Raw genomic sequence first — 18,659 nt, 5'->3', positions numbered from 1 at the left:
GTATCCAAGCACTGAGGGTCGTTTTCATTATGACTATGGTTAATGAATATGTACAAGGAATCATACATTCAATGATCTGATGCAGCCCAAACAGAATAGAAAATTTAAAAAAAACAATCATAAAAGAGTTATGCCCAAACGGTGGCGCTTCATTTTGCGTGACGTCATCCCCCTTCTGGAACAGAGAAGCGGAAGAGGAAAATCTCCCCGTGGGTTGATTATGTGACTTGCGCGACGTCGATTCAAGAAACACCAAGAGCAGCGCCCGTTCATTTCAACGCTGTTTACATTGGTCTCTCAAGTGGAAAACAACACATAACTGCCCAAATATCAGGGGGGGAGGCCATGGAGTTGAATGGCAAAGAGGAACTCAAAGGAGCCGTGTTGCATATCGTGGTAGTCGGATTTCACCACAAGAAAGGCTGTCAGGTACGTCAATCTCGTGAGGCATGTTAACTAGGTAGCCTGGGCAGTGGAGATCCATAAAGCACACTAGTGGCTGTCCAGGCTACTATTAGCAGAATAGAGTGGAGAGCTGCTTCTACTAGAAGGCTGCACTATGCGTCAAGCAGAGCATTGGGTAATGGCTGGGGGGGGAGTGAATGAGCTATTTAGTCATTTTACTGATCAGCAGCAGTAAGAACTACATATGACTACCATGCAATGGTTTATAAGTGTATTATTTGAAATGTCACAACATTTAAAAGTAGCCCATTTCTCCATCAAGGTTTTGGGCTCGTAAGAAAAGTCTTCACATGAGAATTGCACCATAAAGACTTTCAGAGAGCTGCCACTCTTTGGACTATTCAAGGAGAGTTGGGTTGATGCATCAGGTTTTTAATAGAAGAGAAGCGGGGGGGGGGGTGGCTATTGATAATTTCATTAGTTTCCTCATCTCTTTGTTAGGAAGAATTACGACCCAAATTGTATGTTCGGTATTTATTTATATGTATTAAAGATGATATGAATGCTATACATTAAAATGGCCAATATGGGTGCACTCAATTAGCTTAATTCCTCTGAGATCATATTATATATTATATTATATATATATATATATATATATATATATATTTTTTTTTTAAACGTATGTTTCACAAATGTGAATCTAATCTGTTTCTATCTCCAGAGAAGAAGAGAACCTGATTTCAGAACAATCTGAGCTGCTGGGAGTTAAAATCCAGTTTCTTGTGCTTTTTGAAGTGGAATGACTCTGTTCTGTTAGTCACTGATCACTTGTTTTATAAACGAGCACAGATGGGACAGGCCAGCTGGGTATTTTTTGTTGCTCAGTATCTTTGTTGCATAACGCAGTTGTAAACAATTAGGGACCACCTTTTTGGTTTACCATGGTCATGCTATATTGTGAAGAACTACAATCAATGTCAATTACTGGAATGCTATAATTAGTATTAATTTACACTTTTCACTGACATGAGATCTCATCTCCTCACGGCTAAATTCCTCGCCTCTTGGCCAGAGGTTTTATTTCAACCTGCCAATGTTTGTACTGCTAGCCTATACTCCCTCAGTCCCGTGACTGTTATTAAAGAATGTATCAGACGCATATCCAAATACATCTATACACACAGTCACTGGCTGCAATGTTGTTGTCACTGTGGTTTCAAGGATTAGCCTGAAGTTTAGTGAGTCATTTGACATATTTTAAGGAGAGTTTGACAGACATGATGGACTACAAGGGCAGTGTTTACGCCTGGTCATTAACCCAGTGAAAGGTTGTGTGTGTGTGGGTGGGTGTGTGTTTGCATGCAGAAAGAGTCCACCTGCTCATTCAGTCAGGAAATGAACAGGGACAAGATAATACCTCAAGTGTATTACATTAATAATTATCTACAGAGCTTCTGAACAGAGTAGGGCCTATCCCTTATCTATAGAGAGAGTAGGGACTATGCCTTATCTATAGAGAGAGCAGGGACTATCCCTTCTGAGTTACACAATGAAGAATGGATGGGGAGATTCACCGCACATGTTTTCAACAAACCCAATTTGCCCAAAGGTCTTGTTGTAATGTTCCTGCACATGAGCCTTTATAAACAGCAGATGCTAGGCTAGGGCCTGTCCTTCGTCTGCAACCACGGACTGGACAAATTCTTCTTCTTCATTTCAGTTTGTATTAGGCTCTGTTAGTTTCTGTTCCTAAAACTGTTTCTAGGTTATTTCTAAGTACTCTTCCCGTCAGGAACCATCGAGCCAGCGTTCCATGCCAGCATAGGTATCTCTGATTGTCTTGGCAATTCTCACATTATGTGCTTTTTCCTTCTTTTTTTTAAATCACAAACCATTTTTTTATTTTTTGTTAAAATCATGATGATTTTATTCCCTTTTTAGACCTGTACATGCCTCCTGTCAGACTCTATGATGTGTGAAGCGTGACAACATCTTGGAGTCGTTATACTGTCAGACTCTATGATGTGTGAAGCGTGACAACACCTTGGAGTCGTTATACTGTCAGACTCTATGATGTGTGAAGCGTGACAACACCTTGGAGTCGTTATACTGTCAGACTCTATGATGTGTGAAGCGTGACAACACCTTGGAGTCGTTATACTGTCAGACTCTATGATGTGTGAAGCGTGACAACACCTTGGAGTCGTTATACTGTCAGACTCTATGATGTGTGAAGCGTGACAACACCTTGGAGTCGTTATACTGTCAGACTCTATGATGTGTGAAGCGTGACAACACCTTGGAGTCGTTATACTGTCAGACTCTATGATGTGTGAAGCGTGACAACACCTTGGAGTCGTTATACTGTCAGACTCTATGATGTGTGAAGCGTGACAACACCTTGGAGTCGTTATGCTGTCAGACTCTATGATGTGTGAAGCGTGACAACACCTTGGAGTCGTTATACTGTCAGACTCTATGATGTGTGAAGCGTGACAACACCTTGGAGTCGTTATACTGTCAGACTCTATGATGTGTGAAGCGTGACAACACCTTGGAGTCGTTATACTGTCAGACTCTATGATGTGTGAAGCGTGACAACACCTTGGAGTCGTTATACTGTCAGACTCTATGATGTGTGAAGCGTGACAACACCTTGGAGTCGTTATACTGTCAGACTCTATGATGTGTGAAGCGTGACAACACCTTGGAGTCGTTATACTGTCAGACTCTATGATGTGTGAAGCGTGACAACACCTTGGAGTCGTTATGCTGTCAGACTCTATGATGTGTGAAGCGTGACAACACCTTGGAGTCGTTATACTGTCAGACTCTATGATGTGTGAAGCGTGACAACACCTTGGAGTCGTTATACTGTCAGACTCTATGATGTGTGAAGCGTGACAACACCTTGGAGTCGTTATACTGTCAGACTCTATGATGTGTGAAGCGTGACAACACCTTGGAGTCGTTATACTGTCAGACTCTATGATGTGTGAAGCGTGACATCTTGGAGTCGTTATACTGTCAGACTCTATGATGTGTGAAGCGTGACATCTTGGAGTCGTTATACTGTCAGACTCTATGATGTGTGAAGCGTGACAACACCTTGGAGTCGTTATGCTGTCAGACTCTATGATGTGTGAAGCGTGACAACACCTTGGAGTCGTTATACTGTCAGACTCTATGATGTGTGAAGTGTGACAACACCTTGGAGTCGTTATGCTGTCAGACTCTATGATGTGTGAAGCGTGACAACACCTTGGAGTCGTTATACTGTCAGACTCTATGATGTGTGAAGCGTGACAACACCTTGGAGTCGTTATACTGTCAGACTCTATGATGTGTGAAGCGTGACAACACCTTGGAGTCGTTATACTGTCAGACTCTATGATGTGTGAAGCGTGACAACACCTTGGAGTCGTTATACTGTCAGACTCTATGATGTGTGAAGCGTGACAACGCCTTGGAGTCGTTATACTGTCAGACTCTATGATGTGTGAAGCGTGACAACACCTTGGAGTCGTTATACTGTCAGACTCTATGATGTGTGAAGCGTGACAACACCTTGGAGTCGTTATACTGTCAGACTCTATGATGTGTGAAGCGTGACAACACCTTGGAGTCGTTATACTGTCAGACTCTATGCTGTGTGAAGTGTGACAACACCTTGGAGTCGTTATGCTGTCAGACTCTATGATGTGTGAAGCGTGACAACACCTTGGAGTCGTTATACTGTCAGACTCTATGATGTGTGAAGCGTGACAACACCTTGGAGTCGTTATGCTGTCAGACTCTATGATGTGTGAAGCGTGACAACACCTTGGAGTCGTTATACTGTCAGACTCTATGATGTGTGAAGCATGACAACACCTTGGAGTCGTTATACTGTCAGACTCTATGATGTGTGAAGCGTGACATCTTGGAGTCGTTATGCTGTCAGACTCTATGCTGTGTGAAGCGTGACAACACCTTGGAGTCGTTATACTGTCAGACTCTATGATGTGTGAAGCGTGACAACACCTTGGAGTCGTTATACTGTCAGACTCTATGATGTGTGAAGCGTGACAACACCTTGGAGTCGTTATACTGTCAGACTCTATGATGTGTGAAGCGTGACAACACCTTGGAGTCGTTATGCTGTCAGACTCTATGATGTGTGAAGCGTGACAACACCTTGGAGTCGTTATACTGTCAGACTCTATGATGTGTGAAGCGTGACAACACCTTGGAGTCGTTATACTGTCAGACTCTATGATGTGTGAAGCGTGACAACACCTTGGAGTCGTTATACTGTCAGACTCTATGATGTGTGAAGCGTGACAACACCTTGGAGTCGTTATACTGTCAGACTCTATGATGTGTGAAGCGTGACAACACCTTGGAGTCGTTATACTGTCAGACTCTATGATGTGTGAAGCGTGACAACACCTTGGAGTCGTTATGCTGTCAGACTCTATGATGTGTGAAGCGTGACAACACCTTGGAGTCGTTATACTGTCAGACTCTATGATGTGTGAAGCGTGACAACACCTTGGAGTCGTTATGCTGTCAGACTCTATGATGTGTGAAGCGTGACAACACCTTGGAGTCGTTATACTGTCAGACTCTATGATGTGTGAAGCGTGACAACACCTTGGAGTCGTTATACTGTCAGACTCTATGATGTGTGAAGCGTGACAACACCTTGGAGTCGTTATACTGTCAGACTCTATGATGTGTGAAGCGTGACAACACCTTGGAGTCGTTATGCTGTCAGACTCTATGATGTGTGAAGCGTGACAACACCTTGGAGTCGTTATACTGTCAGACTCTATGATGTGTGAAGCGTGACAACACCTTGGAGTCGTTATACTGTCAGACTCTATGATGTGTGAAGCGTGACAACACCTTGGAGTCGTTATACTGTCAGACTCTATGATGTGTGAAGCGTGACAACACCTTGGAGTCGTTATGCTGTCAGACTCTATGATGTGTGAAGCGTGACAACACCTTGGAGTCGTTATACTGTCAGACTCTATGATGTGTGAAGCGTGACAACACCTTGGAGTCGTTATACTGTCAGACTCTATGATGTGTGAAGCGTGACAACACCTTGGAGTCGTTATACTGTCAGACTCTATGATGTGTGAAGCGTGACATCTTGGAGTCGTTATACTGTCAGACTCTATGATGTGTGAAGCGTGACATCTTGGAGTCGTTATACTGTCAGACTCTATGATGTGTGAAGCCTGACAAGACCTTGGAGTCGTTATACTGTCAGACTCTATGATGTGTGAAGCGTGACAACACCTTGGAGTCGTTATACTGTCAGACTCTATGATGTGTGAAGCGTGACAACACCTTGGAGTCGTTATACTGTCAGACTCTATGATGTGTGAAGCGTGACAACACCTTGGAGTCGTTATACTGTCAGACTCTATGATGTGTGAAGCGTGACAACACCTTGGAGTCGTTATGCTGTCAGACTCTATGATGTGTGAAGCGTGACAACACCTTGGAGTCGTTATACTGTCAGACTCTATGATGTGTGAAGTGTGACAACACCTTGGAGTCGTTATGCTGTCAGACTCTATGATGTGTGAAGCGTGACAACACCTTGGAGTCGTTATACTGTCAGACTCTATGATGTGTGAAGCGTGACAACACCTTGGAGTCGTTATGCTGTCAGACTCTATGATGTGTGAAGCGTGACAACACCTTGGAGTCGTTATACTGTCAGACTCTATGATGTGTGAAGCGTGACAACACCTTGGAGTCGTTATGCTGTCAGACTCTATGATGTGTGAACCGTGACAACACCTTGGAGTCGTTATACTGTCAGACTCTATGATGTGTGAAGCGTGACAACACCTTGGAGTCGTTATACTGTCAGACTCTATGATGTGTGAAGCGTGACAACACCTTGGAGTCGTTATACTGTCAGACTCTATGATGTGTGAAGCGTACATGATACAGACAACCCCTTGGAGTCGTTATACTCTGACATATGGAGTATGTCTAGATTCTAAAATGCAATTTTTCACATTTAAAGTACCTTTTTTGATTTTAGTTAATTTTAAGACATTGATTGGAACAATATAGACATCTATCTATCCTATCTATCCTATCTATCTATCTATCTATCTATCTATCTATCTATCTATCTATCTATCTATCTATCTATCTATCTATCTATCTATCTATCTATCTATCTATCTATCTATCTATCTATCTATCTATCTATCTATCTATCTATCTATCTATCTATCTATCTATCTATCTATCTATCTATCTATCGTTTTCTAATGATCAGTTAGCCTTTTAAAATGATAAACTTGGTTTAGCTAACCATTGGAACACAGGAGTGATGGTTGCTGATAATGGGCCTCTGTACGCCTATGTAGATATTCCATAACAAATCTGTCGTTTCCAGCTACAATAGTCATTTACAACATTAACAATGTCTACACTGTATTTCTGATCAATTTGATGTTATTTTAATGGACAAAAAATATGCTTTTCTTTAAAAAAAACTAGGACATTTCTAAGTGACCCCAAACTTTTGAACGGTAGTTTGTGTGTGTGTTTATTTATTTATATTTGGGAAACTGAGCGAACTGAAGGCAAGCACACAGGGGAAATACAAAAACATTATACAGACGAGTGACAGAATTGGTGGATTCAGAGGAAAGATGTCTTATTGAAGAGAGAATCTTTCAAAAGTGAACTCTGCCCTGTTCCCTCGGCTCTGCATGTTTCTAACAGACGACGGCATCAGTGAGTGTCCTACACGAGTGATGACTGCTCACCTCCAACACTCGGAAGAGCACTTTGGGACCTACACTGAAACGGATCATGTAAAGTGTTAGTCCCATGTTTCACGAGCTCAAATAAAGGATCCCAGAAATGTTCCATACACACAAAAAAAACATATTTTTGTGCACAAATTTGTTTGCATCCTGTTAGTGAGTATTTCTAAATCTACCTGACAGGTGTGGCATATCAAGAAGTTGATTAAACAGCATGATCATTACACAGGTGCACCTTGTGCTGGGGACAGTAAAAGGCCAATCTAAAATGTGAAGTTTTGTCACACAAGACAATGTCACAGATCTCTCAAGTTTTGATGGAGCGTGCAATTGGCATGCTGTCTGCAGGAATGTACCACCAGAGCTGTTGCCAGAGAATTGAAGGTTAATTTTTCTACCATAAACCGCCTTCAATGTCATTTAGAGAATTTGGCAGTAGGTCCAACCGGCCTCACAACCGCAGACCACATGTATGGCCACACAGTCGTGGGTGAACAGGGAGTACAGAAGGGGACTAAGCACCCTGTTGTGGGGTGGTCCATGGGTGGCTTAGGACCTTTTCTTTGGATTCCTTATGTCTGTCATTGGTAGGATGAAGTTTGGATGTTAGGTACTCCTATAATTATGTGAATCCTGTAAATTAAAAGAGACAATTTGGGTGCAATTTCAACAAAATAATATTGCAGGAATGCTAATCTTTTATATTTTTCTAACTGAGGAACTAGTTCAGAACGATCTGAAATGGAGGATCCGTGGCTTGCTGAAAATGACATGGAACGCCCCAGTTTCTATTATTGCAGTGTGTTCTCCCATATCTGGACTGCATGACAAATAGCACCCTATTCCCCATGTAGTCCTTAGCCTTGGTCAAAAGTAGTGCACTATATAGGGAATAGGGTGCCAATTGGGACACACCCTCAGTTTTTTTTTTTTTTCTTCCTAGACTACAGTTTTCACAAATCAATCTTGTACAGCTGCAATGGAATTTATGTAGCTAATGTTGCCTGACAGTAAATAATTGTTAACGAACGATGTGCTGTATTATTTGCCAGGTTATGGCTGTTTGGCTTTTCTCCTGCAGAGACGGGCATCTTGTTTAACTAGATTGTGAACAGCTGAGTTTATTACAGGACCTTGAACATGTTCCTTACTTTATCCAGACCATTGTGAATAGCCCTCTTCATCTGGGCTGCTGTTATGCGTGTTGTCCTGACTCTACACTTCCTCGTGTTGTCCTGACTCTACACTCCCTCGTGTTGTCCTGACTCTACACTCCCGCGTGTTGTCCTGACTCTACACTCCCGCGTGTTGTCCTGACTCTACACTCCCGCGTGTTGTCCTGACTCTACACTTCCTCGTGTTGTCCTGACTCTACACTTCCTCGTGTTGTCCTGACTCTACACTCCCGCGTGTTGTCCTGACTCTACACTCCCGCGTGTTGTCCTGACTCTACACTCCCTCGTGTTGTCCTGACTCTACACTCCCTCGTGTTGTCCTGACTCTACACTCCCTCGTGTTGTCCTGACTCTACACTCCCGCGTGTTGTCCTGACTCTACACTCCCGCGTGTTGTCCTGACTCTACACTTCCTCGTGTTGTCCTGACTCTACACTCCCGCGTGTTGTCCTGACTCTACACTCCCTCGTGTTGTCCTGACTCTACACTCCCTCGTGTTGTCCTGACTCTACACTCCCGCGTGTTGTCCTGACTCTACACTTCCTCGTGTTGTCCTGACTCTACACTCCCGCGTGTTGTCCTGACTCTACACTTCCTCGTGTTGTCCTGACTCTACACTCCCGCGTGTTGTCCTGACTCTACACTCCCGCGTGTTGTCCTGACTCTACACTCCCGCGTGTTGTCCTGACTCTACACTCCCTCGTGTTGTCCTGACTCTACACTCCCGCGTGTTGTCCTGACTCTACACTCCCGCGTGTTGTCCTGACTCTACACTCCCTCGTGTTGTCCTGACTCTACACTTCCTCGTGTTGTCCTGACTCTACACTCCCGCGTGTTGTCCTGACTCTACACTCCCGCGTGTTGTCCTGACTCTACACTCCCTCGTGTTGTCCTGACTCTACACTCCCGCGTGTTGTCCTGACTCTACACTCCCGCGTGTTGTCCTGACTCTACACTCCCGCGTGTTGTCCTGACTCTACACTCCCTCGTGTTGTCCTGACTCTACACTCCCTCGTGTTGTCCTGACTCTACACTCCCTCGTGTTGTCCTGACTCTACACTCCCTCGTGTTGTCCTGACTCTACACTCCCGCGGGTTGTCCTGACTCTACACTCCCGCGGGTTGTCCTGACTCTACACTCCCGCGGGTTGTCCTGACTCTACACTCCCTCGTGTTGTCCTGACTCTACACTCCCTCGTGTTGTCCTGACTCTACACTCCCTCGTGTTGTCCTGACTCTACACTCCCTCGTGTTGTCCTGACTCTACACTCCCGCGTGTTGTCCTGACTCTACACTCCCTCGGGTTGTCCTGACTCTACACTCCCTCGTGTTGTCCTGACTCTACACTCCCGCGTGTTGTCCTGACTCTACACTCCCGCGTGTTGTCCTGACTCTACACTCCCTCGTGTTGTCCTGACTCTAAACTCCCTCGTGTTGTCCTGACTCTACACTCCCTCGTGTTGTCCTGACTCTACACTCCCGCGTGTTGTCCTGACTCTACACTCCCTCGTGTTGTCCTGACTCTACACTCCCGCGTGTTGTCCTGACTCTACACTCCCGCGTGTTGTCCTGACTCTACACTCCCTCGTGTTGTCCTGACTCTACACTCCCTCGTGTTGTCCTGACTCTACACTCCCGCGTGTTGTCCTGACTCTACACTCCCTCGTGTTGTCCTGACTCTACACTCCCTCGTGTTGTCCTGACTCTACACTCCCTCGTGTTGTCCTGACTCTACACTCCCTCGTGTTGTCCTGACTCTACACTCCCGCGTGTTGTCCTGACTCTACACTCCCTCGGGTTGTCCTGACTCTACACTCCCTCGGGTTGTCCTGACTCTACACTCCCTCGTGTTGTCCTGACTCTACACTCCCGCGTGTTGTCCTGACTCTACACTCCCGCGTGTTGTCCTGACTCTACACTCCCTCGTGTTGTCCTGACTCTAAACTCCCTCGTGTTGTCCTGACTCTACACTCCCTCGTGTTGTCCTGACTCTACACTCCCGCGTGTTGTCCTGACTCTACACTCCCTCGTGTTGTCCTGACTCTACACTCCCGCGTGTTGTCCTGACTCTACACTCCCTCGTGTTGTCCTGACTCTACACTCCCGCGTGTTGTCCTGACTCTACACTCCCTCGTGTTGTCCTGACTCTACACTCCCGCGTGTTGTCCTGACTCTACACTCCCGCGTGTTGTCCTGACTCTACACTCCCTCGTGTTGTCCTGACTCTACACTCCCTCGTGTTGTCCTGACTCTACACTCCCGCGTGTTGTCCTGACTCTACACTCCCGCGTGTTGTCCTGACTCTACACTCCCGCGTGTTGTCCTGACTCTACACTCCCGCGTGTTGTCCTGACTCTACACTCCCGCGTGTTGTCCTGACTCTACACTCCCGCGTGTTGTCCTGACTCTACACTCCCGCGTGTTGTCCTGACTGTATGATCTCTTGTTTTCCCTGTCTTATTTTAAGCCCCAGGAGTAAAACAGAAGATTAAATAATGACTGAATAAAGACAGAATTGCTTTCTAGTGGAGTCATTTTAGCTACTCCCTGGCCTGTGCTGAGCCAATCTGATCCATGCCTAAGATGGATAGCATTTTGAACTGTGTGTGTAGGTTAGTAGGATGGATCGTGAGTACTGGATTCTAGGTGCTGGTTTCTAGGTGCTGACTTCTGCAGTGTTTTCTCTCTCTTCCTCAGGTGGAATACTCCTACCCTCCTCTCATCCCTGAGGAGGGCCATGACAGCAACAACCTGCCTGAGGAGTGGAAGTACCTGCCTTTCCTTGCCCTGCCTGACGGAGCACACAACTACCAAGAAGGTACATAAAACCCTGACCTTTACCCTGACCCTTAACCCTGCCTGACGGAGCACACAACTAACAAGAAGGTACATAAAACCCTGACCCTAACCTTTACATAAAAACCAAATGGCACACTTCCTTTTATAGTGCACTACCTTTTGACCAGGGCCCATAGGGTGCAATTTGGGACACAACCAGATACTTCCTCTTTTTTTCTTTCCCCATCTCTCCTACCTGTGTTACTACACCGCTCCTGACAGTTTAACAATGAGTCTACTGTCACATTTGGCCCCGTCGTATTCACCCTGGTTGAGACTCTGTTATCACGTCTCAGACACCTTACTTGCTAAAATAAGGGTGAAATAAATCTGCTGATGATGAGTCATCATTACCTCTGTGGAAAAATGGACAGCTTTGTCATCTTGTTTGGCTAACTGGGCTACTGCAGTAGTGCTCATGTTAGAATGTGAAATCAGCAGGAATTTGTGTTGGAAATGAGAGTTTAAAGCTAGTTAGGTCATATAGACTAGCTGTGGTGCAGCGTGTGACTGTGTTGTTCTGTTGGGTAGTGTTGACTTGAGGCCCTCCGTCTTGGCAAGCCTCTTTCTGTTGTTCATGATGTCACCGAGGCCAACGGGCCAATGGGCCGTTAGCTAGTCAGCACTCACTCATCATGTGATCTGATTTTCCTTTTAGTCTGCTACTGACCTGGTCCTGTTGTTAAGCAGTACAGAGGGAGGGAATGGACTCGATTCACAGTAATATTTTGCAACACATCCATTTCTTTCAAGGGGGATATGTAACGGTTAGTAAGATGAGAAAGCTGAATAATATTATAGATATGAAGTCTGTGTTATGCATATGGTCTACATCTGTATTAGTAAACATGAGTAGTTTAACCTGTTAGGGCTAGGGGGCAGTATTGACACGGCCGGATAAAAAACGTACCCGATTTAATCTGGTTACTACTCCTGCCCAGTAACTAGAATATGCATATAATTATTGGCTTTGGATAGAAAACACCCTAAAGTTTCTAAAACTGTTTGAATGGTGTCTGTGAGTATAACAGAACTCATATGGCAGGCCAAAACCTGAGAAGATTCCATGCAGGAAGTGGCCTGTCTGACAAGTTGTGTTTCATCTTGGCTCTTTTTATTGAAGACTGAGGATCTTTGCAATAACGTGACACTTCCTATGGCTCCCATAGGCTCTCAGAGCCCGGGAAAAAGCTGAACGATATCGAGGCAGGCTCTGGCTGAAACACATTATCACGTTTGGCAAGTGGCCGATCAGAGTACTATGGGCTTAGGCGCGTGCCCGAGTCGACCCCATGCTTTATTTTCTTTCGTCTGTTTACCTAAATGCAGATTCCCGGTCAGAATATTATCGCTTTTTTACGAGAAAAATGGCATAAAAATTGATTTTAAACAGCGGTTGACATGCTTCGAAGTACGGTAATGGAATATTTAGAATTTTTTTGTCACGAATTGCGCCATGCTCGTCACCCTTATTTACCCTTTCGGATAGTGTCTTGAACGCACGAACAAAACGCCGCTATTTGGATATAACAATGGATTATTTGGGACCAAACCAACATTTGTTATTGAAGTAGAAGTCCTGGGAGTGCATTCTGACGAAGACAGCAAAGGTAATAACATTTTTCTTATAGTAAATCTGGCTTTGGTGAGTGCTAAACTTGCTGGGTGTCTAAATAGCTAGCCCTGTGATGCCGGGCTATCTACTGAGAATATTGCAAAATGTGCTTTCACCGAAAAGCAATTTTAAAATCGGACATATCGAGTGCATAGAGGAGTTCTGTATCTATAATTCTTAAAATAATTGTTATGCTTTTTGTGAACGTTTATCGTGAGTAATTTAGTAAATTCACCGGCAGTGTTCGGTGGGAATGCTAGTCACATGCTAGTCACATGCTAATGTAAAAAGCTGGTTTTTGAAATAAATATGAACTTGATTGAACAAAACATGCATGTATTGTATAACATAATGTCCTAGGGTTGTCATCTGATGAAGATCATCAAAGGTTAGTGCTACATTTAGCTGTGGTTTGGGTTTATGTGACATTATATGCTAGCTTGAAAAATGGGTGTCTGATTATTTCCGGCTGGGTACTCTGCTGACATAATCTAATGTTTTGCTTTCGTTGTAAAGCCTTTTTGAAATCGGACAGTGTGGTTAGATTAACGAGAGTCTTGTCTTTAAAATGGTGTAAAATAGTCATATGTTTGAAAAATTGAAGTTTTTGCATTTTTGAGGTATTTGAATAACGCGCCACGGGATTACACTGGCTGTTGAGTACCTAGCCCATAGAGGTTAACTACACTCCGGTATGTGTACAACCAGATTGTTTCAATCTCTGTACTGTACAAGTCCTCACCTATTCCATGTTTTACACTGTAGGCCCTGAAGTGTCGTCAGGGAGTGATTCACTGGCTGCTTGTTGGCCTGGTGCATAAACCTCACCGATGCAGTCCATTTTTATTAGGGAGTGATTCACTGGCTGCTTGTTGGCCTGGTGTATAAACCTCACCGACGCAGTCCGTTTTTATCAGGGAGCGATTCACTGCAGTCGGGCTATAGAAGAGACGACAACATGAGACCGACTCATACATGGGACAGTTCATGAGAGTAGAGCAGGGCGGTGCATAGTGCTGCTGAGGAGAGGAAGCTAGCAGACTACAGCTGTGGCTCTTCATATGTCCTCGGCTGTGCCGTTGCTCTGGTCCAGGGTGTTACATGCTGCTTGCTGACGCTAAAGGCTCAGGGTCAGCAAGCCGCGAGTAACGCCTTGGACCAGAGCTAGCTGTACTGTGCCGTCCAGTCTGTCTGCCCCTGACCTGTCTCTGGCCTTGTTGCTGACAGAGACGTGTCCCTTGGTTACGGAGACGTGTCCCTTGGTCGCGGAGACCTGTCCCTTGGTTACGGTCGCGGAGACGTGTCCCTTGGTCGCGGAGACGTGTCCCTTGGTCGCGGAGACGTGTCCCTTGGTCGCGGAGACGTGTCCCTTGGTCGCGGAGACGTGTCCCTTGGTCGCGGAGACGTGTCCCTTGGTTACGGTCGCGGAGACGTGTCCCTTGGTTGCGGAGACGTGTCCCTTGGTTACGGAGACGTGTCCCTTGGTTGCGGAGACGTGTCCCTTGGTTACGGTCGCGGAGACGTGTCCCTTGGTTGCGGAGACGTGTCCCTTGGTTGCGGAGACGTGTCCCTTGGTTACGGAGACGTGTCCCTTGGTTGCGGAGACGTGTCCCTTGGTCGCGGAGACGTGTCCCTTGGTCGCGGAGACGTGTCCCTTGGTCACGGTCGCGGAGACGTGTCCCTTGGTTACGCTCTGTGTCCCTGACTGTAGCTCTGAGAGGGAGGATGCCTCAGCAACATTAGTAAAACAACTCCGTCTCTTACCGTCGTCATGGCCACCGGCCTCCTGATCCAAAGCCCAGATTCTCTGATCTAATTGAATGATACTTCCAAAGATCCTCGTATACATTCACATGATCCATTACAGATGTAGTCTAGTGGACGCCTTTTTAATGTTGTTGTAGTAGTAGTCAGTACCAAAAACATCCTGACTCCTCCATCAAACCGACAGATCCGTTGTGGAAGCCTTACGTAAGTAACTGTATTATTAACTGTCAAATGTTCCTTCTTCCATCTCATCAGTTTATTGAGGAATATGAGCGTGTGATTTTCAAACGTTTGACATTTTATTATTTACAGGTCCTTAAGGCTAACGATGTTTTGGTGCTGATGACGACAACAGAGGGACGATGACAAGTTATTTTCAGAGTCATCTTTAGTAGCTACAAAACAACAGATGCTCACTTTAATGTGTAGTTCATTTGCTAGTGCTGAAATTGCTGTTGACGTTTTTTTTAGTTGTTTGGCTAATTAACTAAGGAGCACGTTACGACAGATCTCAGATCAGAGAGATATGTAACTTAGCTACATTTGTACGTTTTAGTCATTCAGCAGACTCTCTTTATCTGGAGCGACTTACCGTTCATGTACGTCTAGTAGGGGAACACGACCACATGTTATTGCAGGTAGACCATTCATGTACGTCTAGTAGGGGAACACGACCACATGTTATTGCAGGTAGACCATTCATGTACGTCTAGTAGGGGAACACGACCACATGTTATTGCAGGTAGACCACATGTTATTGCAGGTAGACCACATGTTATTGCAGGTAGACCACATGTTATTGCAGGTAGACCACATGTTATTGCAGGTAGACCACATGTTATTGCAGGTAGACCACATGTTATTGCAGGTAGACCACATGTTATTGCAGGTAGACCACATGTTATTGCAGGTAGACCACATGTTATTGCAGGTAGACCACATGTTATTGCAGGTAGACCATTCTTGGAAATAGCAGGTCATGATGTGATTTTGTTATTTTCTCAGACACGGTGTTCTTCCATCTCCCTCCTCTCACTGGAGCAGATATGAAGTGTGTGTATGGAGTCTCCTGCTATCGTCAAATAGAAGCTAAGGTTGGTTCCTCTTCACGTCTCTACCGGCTGGTCTACAGAGGACCGCTGTACTACAGAGTAGAGTCTATACCGGCTGGTCTACAGAGTAGAGTCTATACCAGCTGGTCTACAGAGGACCACTGTACTACAGAGTAGAGTCTATACCAGCTGGTCTACAGAGGACCGCTGTACTACAGAGTAGAGTCTATACCAGCTGGTCTACAGAGGACCGCTGTACTACAGAGTAGAGTCTATACCGGCTGGTCTACAGAGTAGAGTCTATACCAGCTGGTCTACAGAGGACCACTGTACTACAGAGTAGAGTCTATACCAGCTGGTCTACAGAGGACCGCTGTACTACAGAGTAGAGTCTATACCAGCTGGTCTACAGAGGACCACTGTACTACAGAGTAGAGTCTATACCAGCTGGTCTACAGAGGACCACTGTACTACAGAGTAGAGTCTATACCGGCTGGTCTACAGAGGACCGCTGTACTACAGAGTAGAGTCTATACCAGCTGGTCTACAGAGGACCAGCTGTACTACAGAGTAGAGTCTATACCAGCTGGTCTACAGAGGACCGCTGTACTACAGAGTAGAGTCTATACCAGCTGGTCTACAGAGGACCACTGTACTACAGAGTAGAGTCTATACCGGCTGGTCTACAGAGGACCGCTGTACTACAGAGTAGAGTCTATACCAGCTGGTCTACAGAGGACCGCTGTACTACAGAGTAGAGTCTATACCAGCTGGTCTACAGAGGACCGCTGTACTACAGAGTAGAGTCTATACCAGCTGGTCTACAGAGAGAGTCTCTACCGCTGGTACTACAGAGTAGAGTCTATACCAGCTGGTCTACAGAGGACCACTGTACTACAGAGTAGAGTCTATACCAGCTGGTCTACAGAGGACCGCTGTACTACAGAGTAGAGTCTATACCAGCTGGTCTACAGAGGACCGCTGTACTACAGAGTAGAGTCTATACCGGCTGGTCTACAGAGAGACCACTGTACTACAGAGTAGAGTCTATACCAGCTGGTCTACAGAGGACCGCTGTACTACAGAGTAGAGTCTATACCAGCTGGTCTACAGAGTAGAGTCTATACCAGCTGGTCTACAGAGGACCACTGTACTACAGAGTAGAGTCTATACCAGCTGGTCTACAGAGTAGAGTCTATACCAGCTGGTCTACAGAGGACCGCTGTACTACAGAGTAGAGTCTATACCAGCTGGTCTACAGAGGACCGCTGTTCTACAGAGAAGAGTCTATACCAGCTGGTCTACAGAGGACCGCTGTACTACAGAGTAGAGTCTATACCAGCTGGTCTACAGAGGACCACTGTACTACAGAGTAGAGTCTATACCATCTGGTCTACAGAGTAGAGTCTATACCAGCTGGTCTACAGAGTAGAGTCTATACCAGCTGGTCTACAGAGGACCACTGTACTACAGAGTAGAGTCTATACCAGCTGGTCTACAGAGTAGAGTCTCTACCAGCTGGTCTACAGAGTAGAGTCTATACCAGCTGGTCTACAGAGTAGAGTCTATACCAGCTGGTCTACAGAGGACCACTGTACTACAGAGTAGAGTCTATACCAGCTGGTCTACAGAGGACCGCTGTACTACAGAGTAGAGTCTCTACCAGCTGGTCATTAGAGGACCGCTGTAATACAGAGTAGAGTCTATACCAGCTGGTCTACAGAGGACCACTGTACTACAGAGTAGAGTCTATACCAGCTGGTCTACAGAGTAGAGTCTATACCGGCTGGTCTACAGAGGACCGCTGTACTACAGAGTAGAGTCTATACCGGCTGGTCTACAGAGGACCACTGTACTACAGAGTAGAGTCTATACCATCTGGTCTACAGAGTAGAGTCTATACCAGCTGGTCTACAGAGGACCACTGTACTACAGAGTAGAGTCTATACCAGCTGGTCTACAGAGGACCGCTGTACTACAGAGTAGAGTCTATACCAGCTGGTCTACAGAGGACCGCTGTACTACAGAGAAGAGTCTATACCAGCTGGTCTACAGAGGACCACTGTACTACAGAGTAGAGTCTATACCAGCTGGTCTACAGAGGACCACTGTACTACAGAGTAGAGTCTATACCAGCTGGTCTACAGAGGACCGCTGTACTACAGAGTAGAGTCTATACCAGCTGGTCTACAGAGGACCGCTGTACTACAGAGTAGAGTCTATACCGGCTGGTCTACAGAGGACCACTGTACTACAGAGTAGAGTCTATAACGGCTGGTCTACAGAGGACCACTGTACTACAGAGTAGAGTCTATACCAGCTGGTCTACAGAGGACCACTGTACTACAGAGTAGAGTCTATACCATCTGGTCTACAGAGTAGAGTCGATACCGGCTGGTCTACAGAGGACCGCTGTACTACAGAGTAGAGTCTATACCAGCTGGTCTACAGAGGACCACTGTACTACAGAGTAGAGTCTATACCAGCTGGTCTACAGAGTAGAGTCTATACCAGCTGGTCTACAGAGGACCAATGTACTACAGAGTAGAGTCTATACCAGCTGGTCTACAGAGTAGAGTCTATACCAGCTGGTCTACAGAGTAGAGTCTATACCAGCTGGTCTACAGAGTAGAGTCTATACCAGCTGGTCTACAGAGGACCACTGTACTACAGAGTAGAGTCTATACCAGCTGGTCTACAGAGTAGAGTCTATACCAGCTGGTCTACAGAGGACCACTGTACTACAGAGTAGAGTCTATACCAGCTGGTCTACAGAGTAGAGTCTCTACCAGCTGGTCTACAGAGTAGAGTCTATACCAGCTGGTCTACAGAGTAGAGTCTATACCAGCTGGTCTACAGAGGACCACTGTACTACAGAGTAGAGTCTATACCAGCTGGTCTACAGAGGACCGCTGTACTACAGAGTAGAGTCTCTACCAGCTGGTCATTAGAGGACCGCTGTAATACAGAGTAGAGTCTATACCAGCTGGTCTACAGAGGACCACTGTACTACA

At 45.7% G+C, this 18,659-nt stretch overlaps 1 protein-coding gene across 4 annotated transcripts in view; it reads left to right on the top strand.

Annotated features, from left to right (window-relative positions):
- The first annotated feature begins 174 nt into the window (after window positions 1-174).
- The window catches only part of LOC106579705 (late secretory pathway protein AVL9 homolog), a 56,854-nt gene continuing 38,369 nt past the window's right edge, over window positions 175-18,659 (top strand). For all 4 annotated transcript variants that reach the window (XR_014381714.1, XM_045702802.2, XM_045702803.2 and 1 more), the window contains exons 1-3: window positions 175-429; window positions 11,071-11,191; window positions 15,599-15,687. Coding sequence is in view for 3 of the 4 variants with exons in the window: in XM_045702802.2 (XP_045558758.1) it covers window positions 346-429; window positions 11,071-11,191; window positions 15,599-15,687 (294 nt within the window). In the remaining variant the exon portion in view is untranslated. The remainder of the gene's footprint in view (window positions 430-11,070; window positions 11,192-15,598; window positions 15,688-18,659) is intronic.

The sequence above is a fragment of the Salmo salar genome, chromosome 19 (genome assembly GCF_965601325.2).
Source record: "Salmo salar chromosome 19, fSalSal1, whole genome shotgun sequence".
NCBI lineage: Eukaryota > Metazoa > Chordata > Actinopteri > Salmoniformes > Salmonidae > Salmo > Salmo salar.
This window is presented reverse-complemented; position numbering and strand designations above follow the sequence as displayed.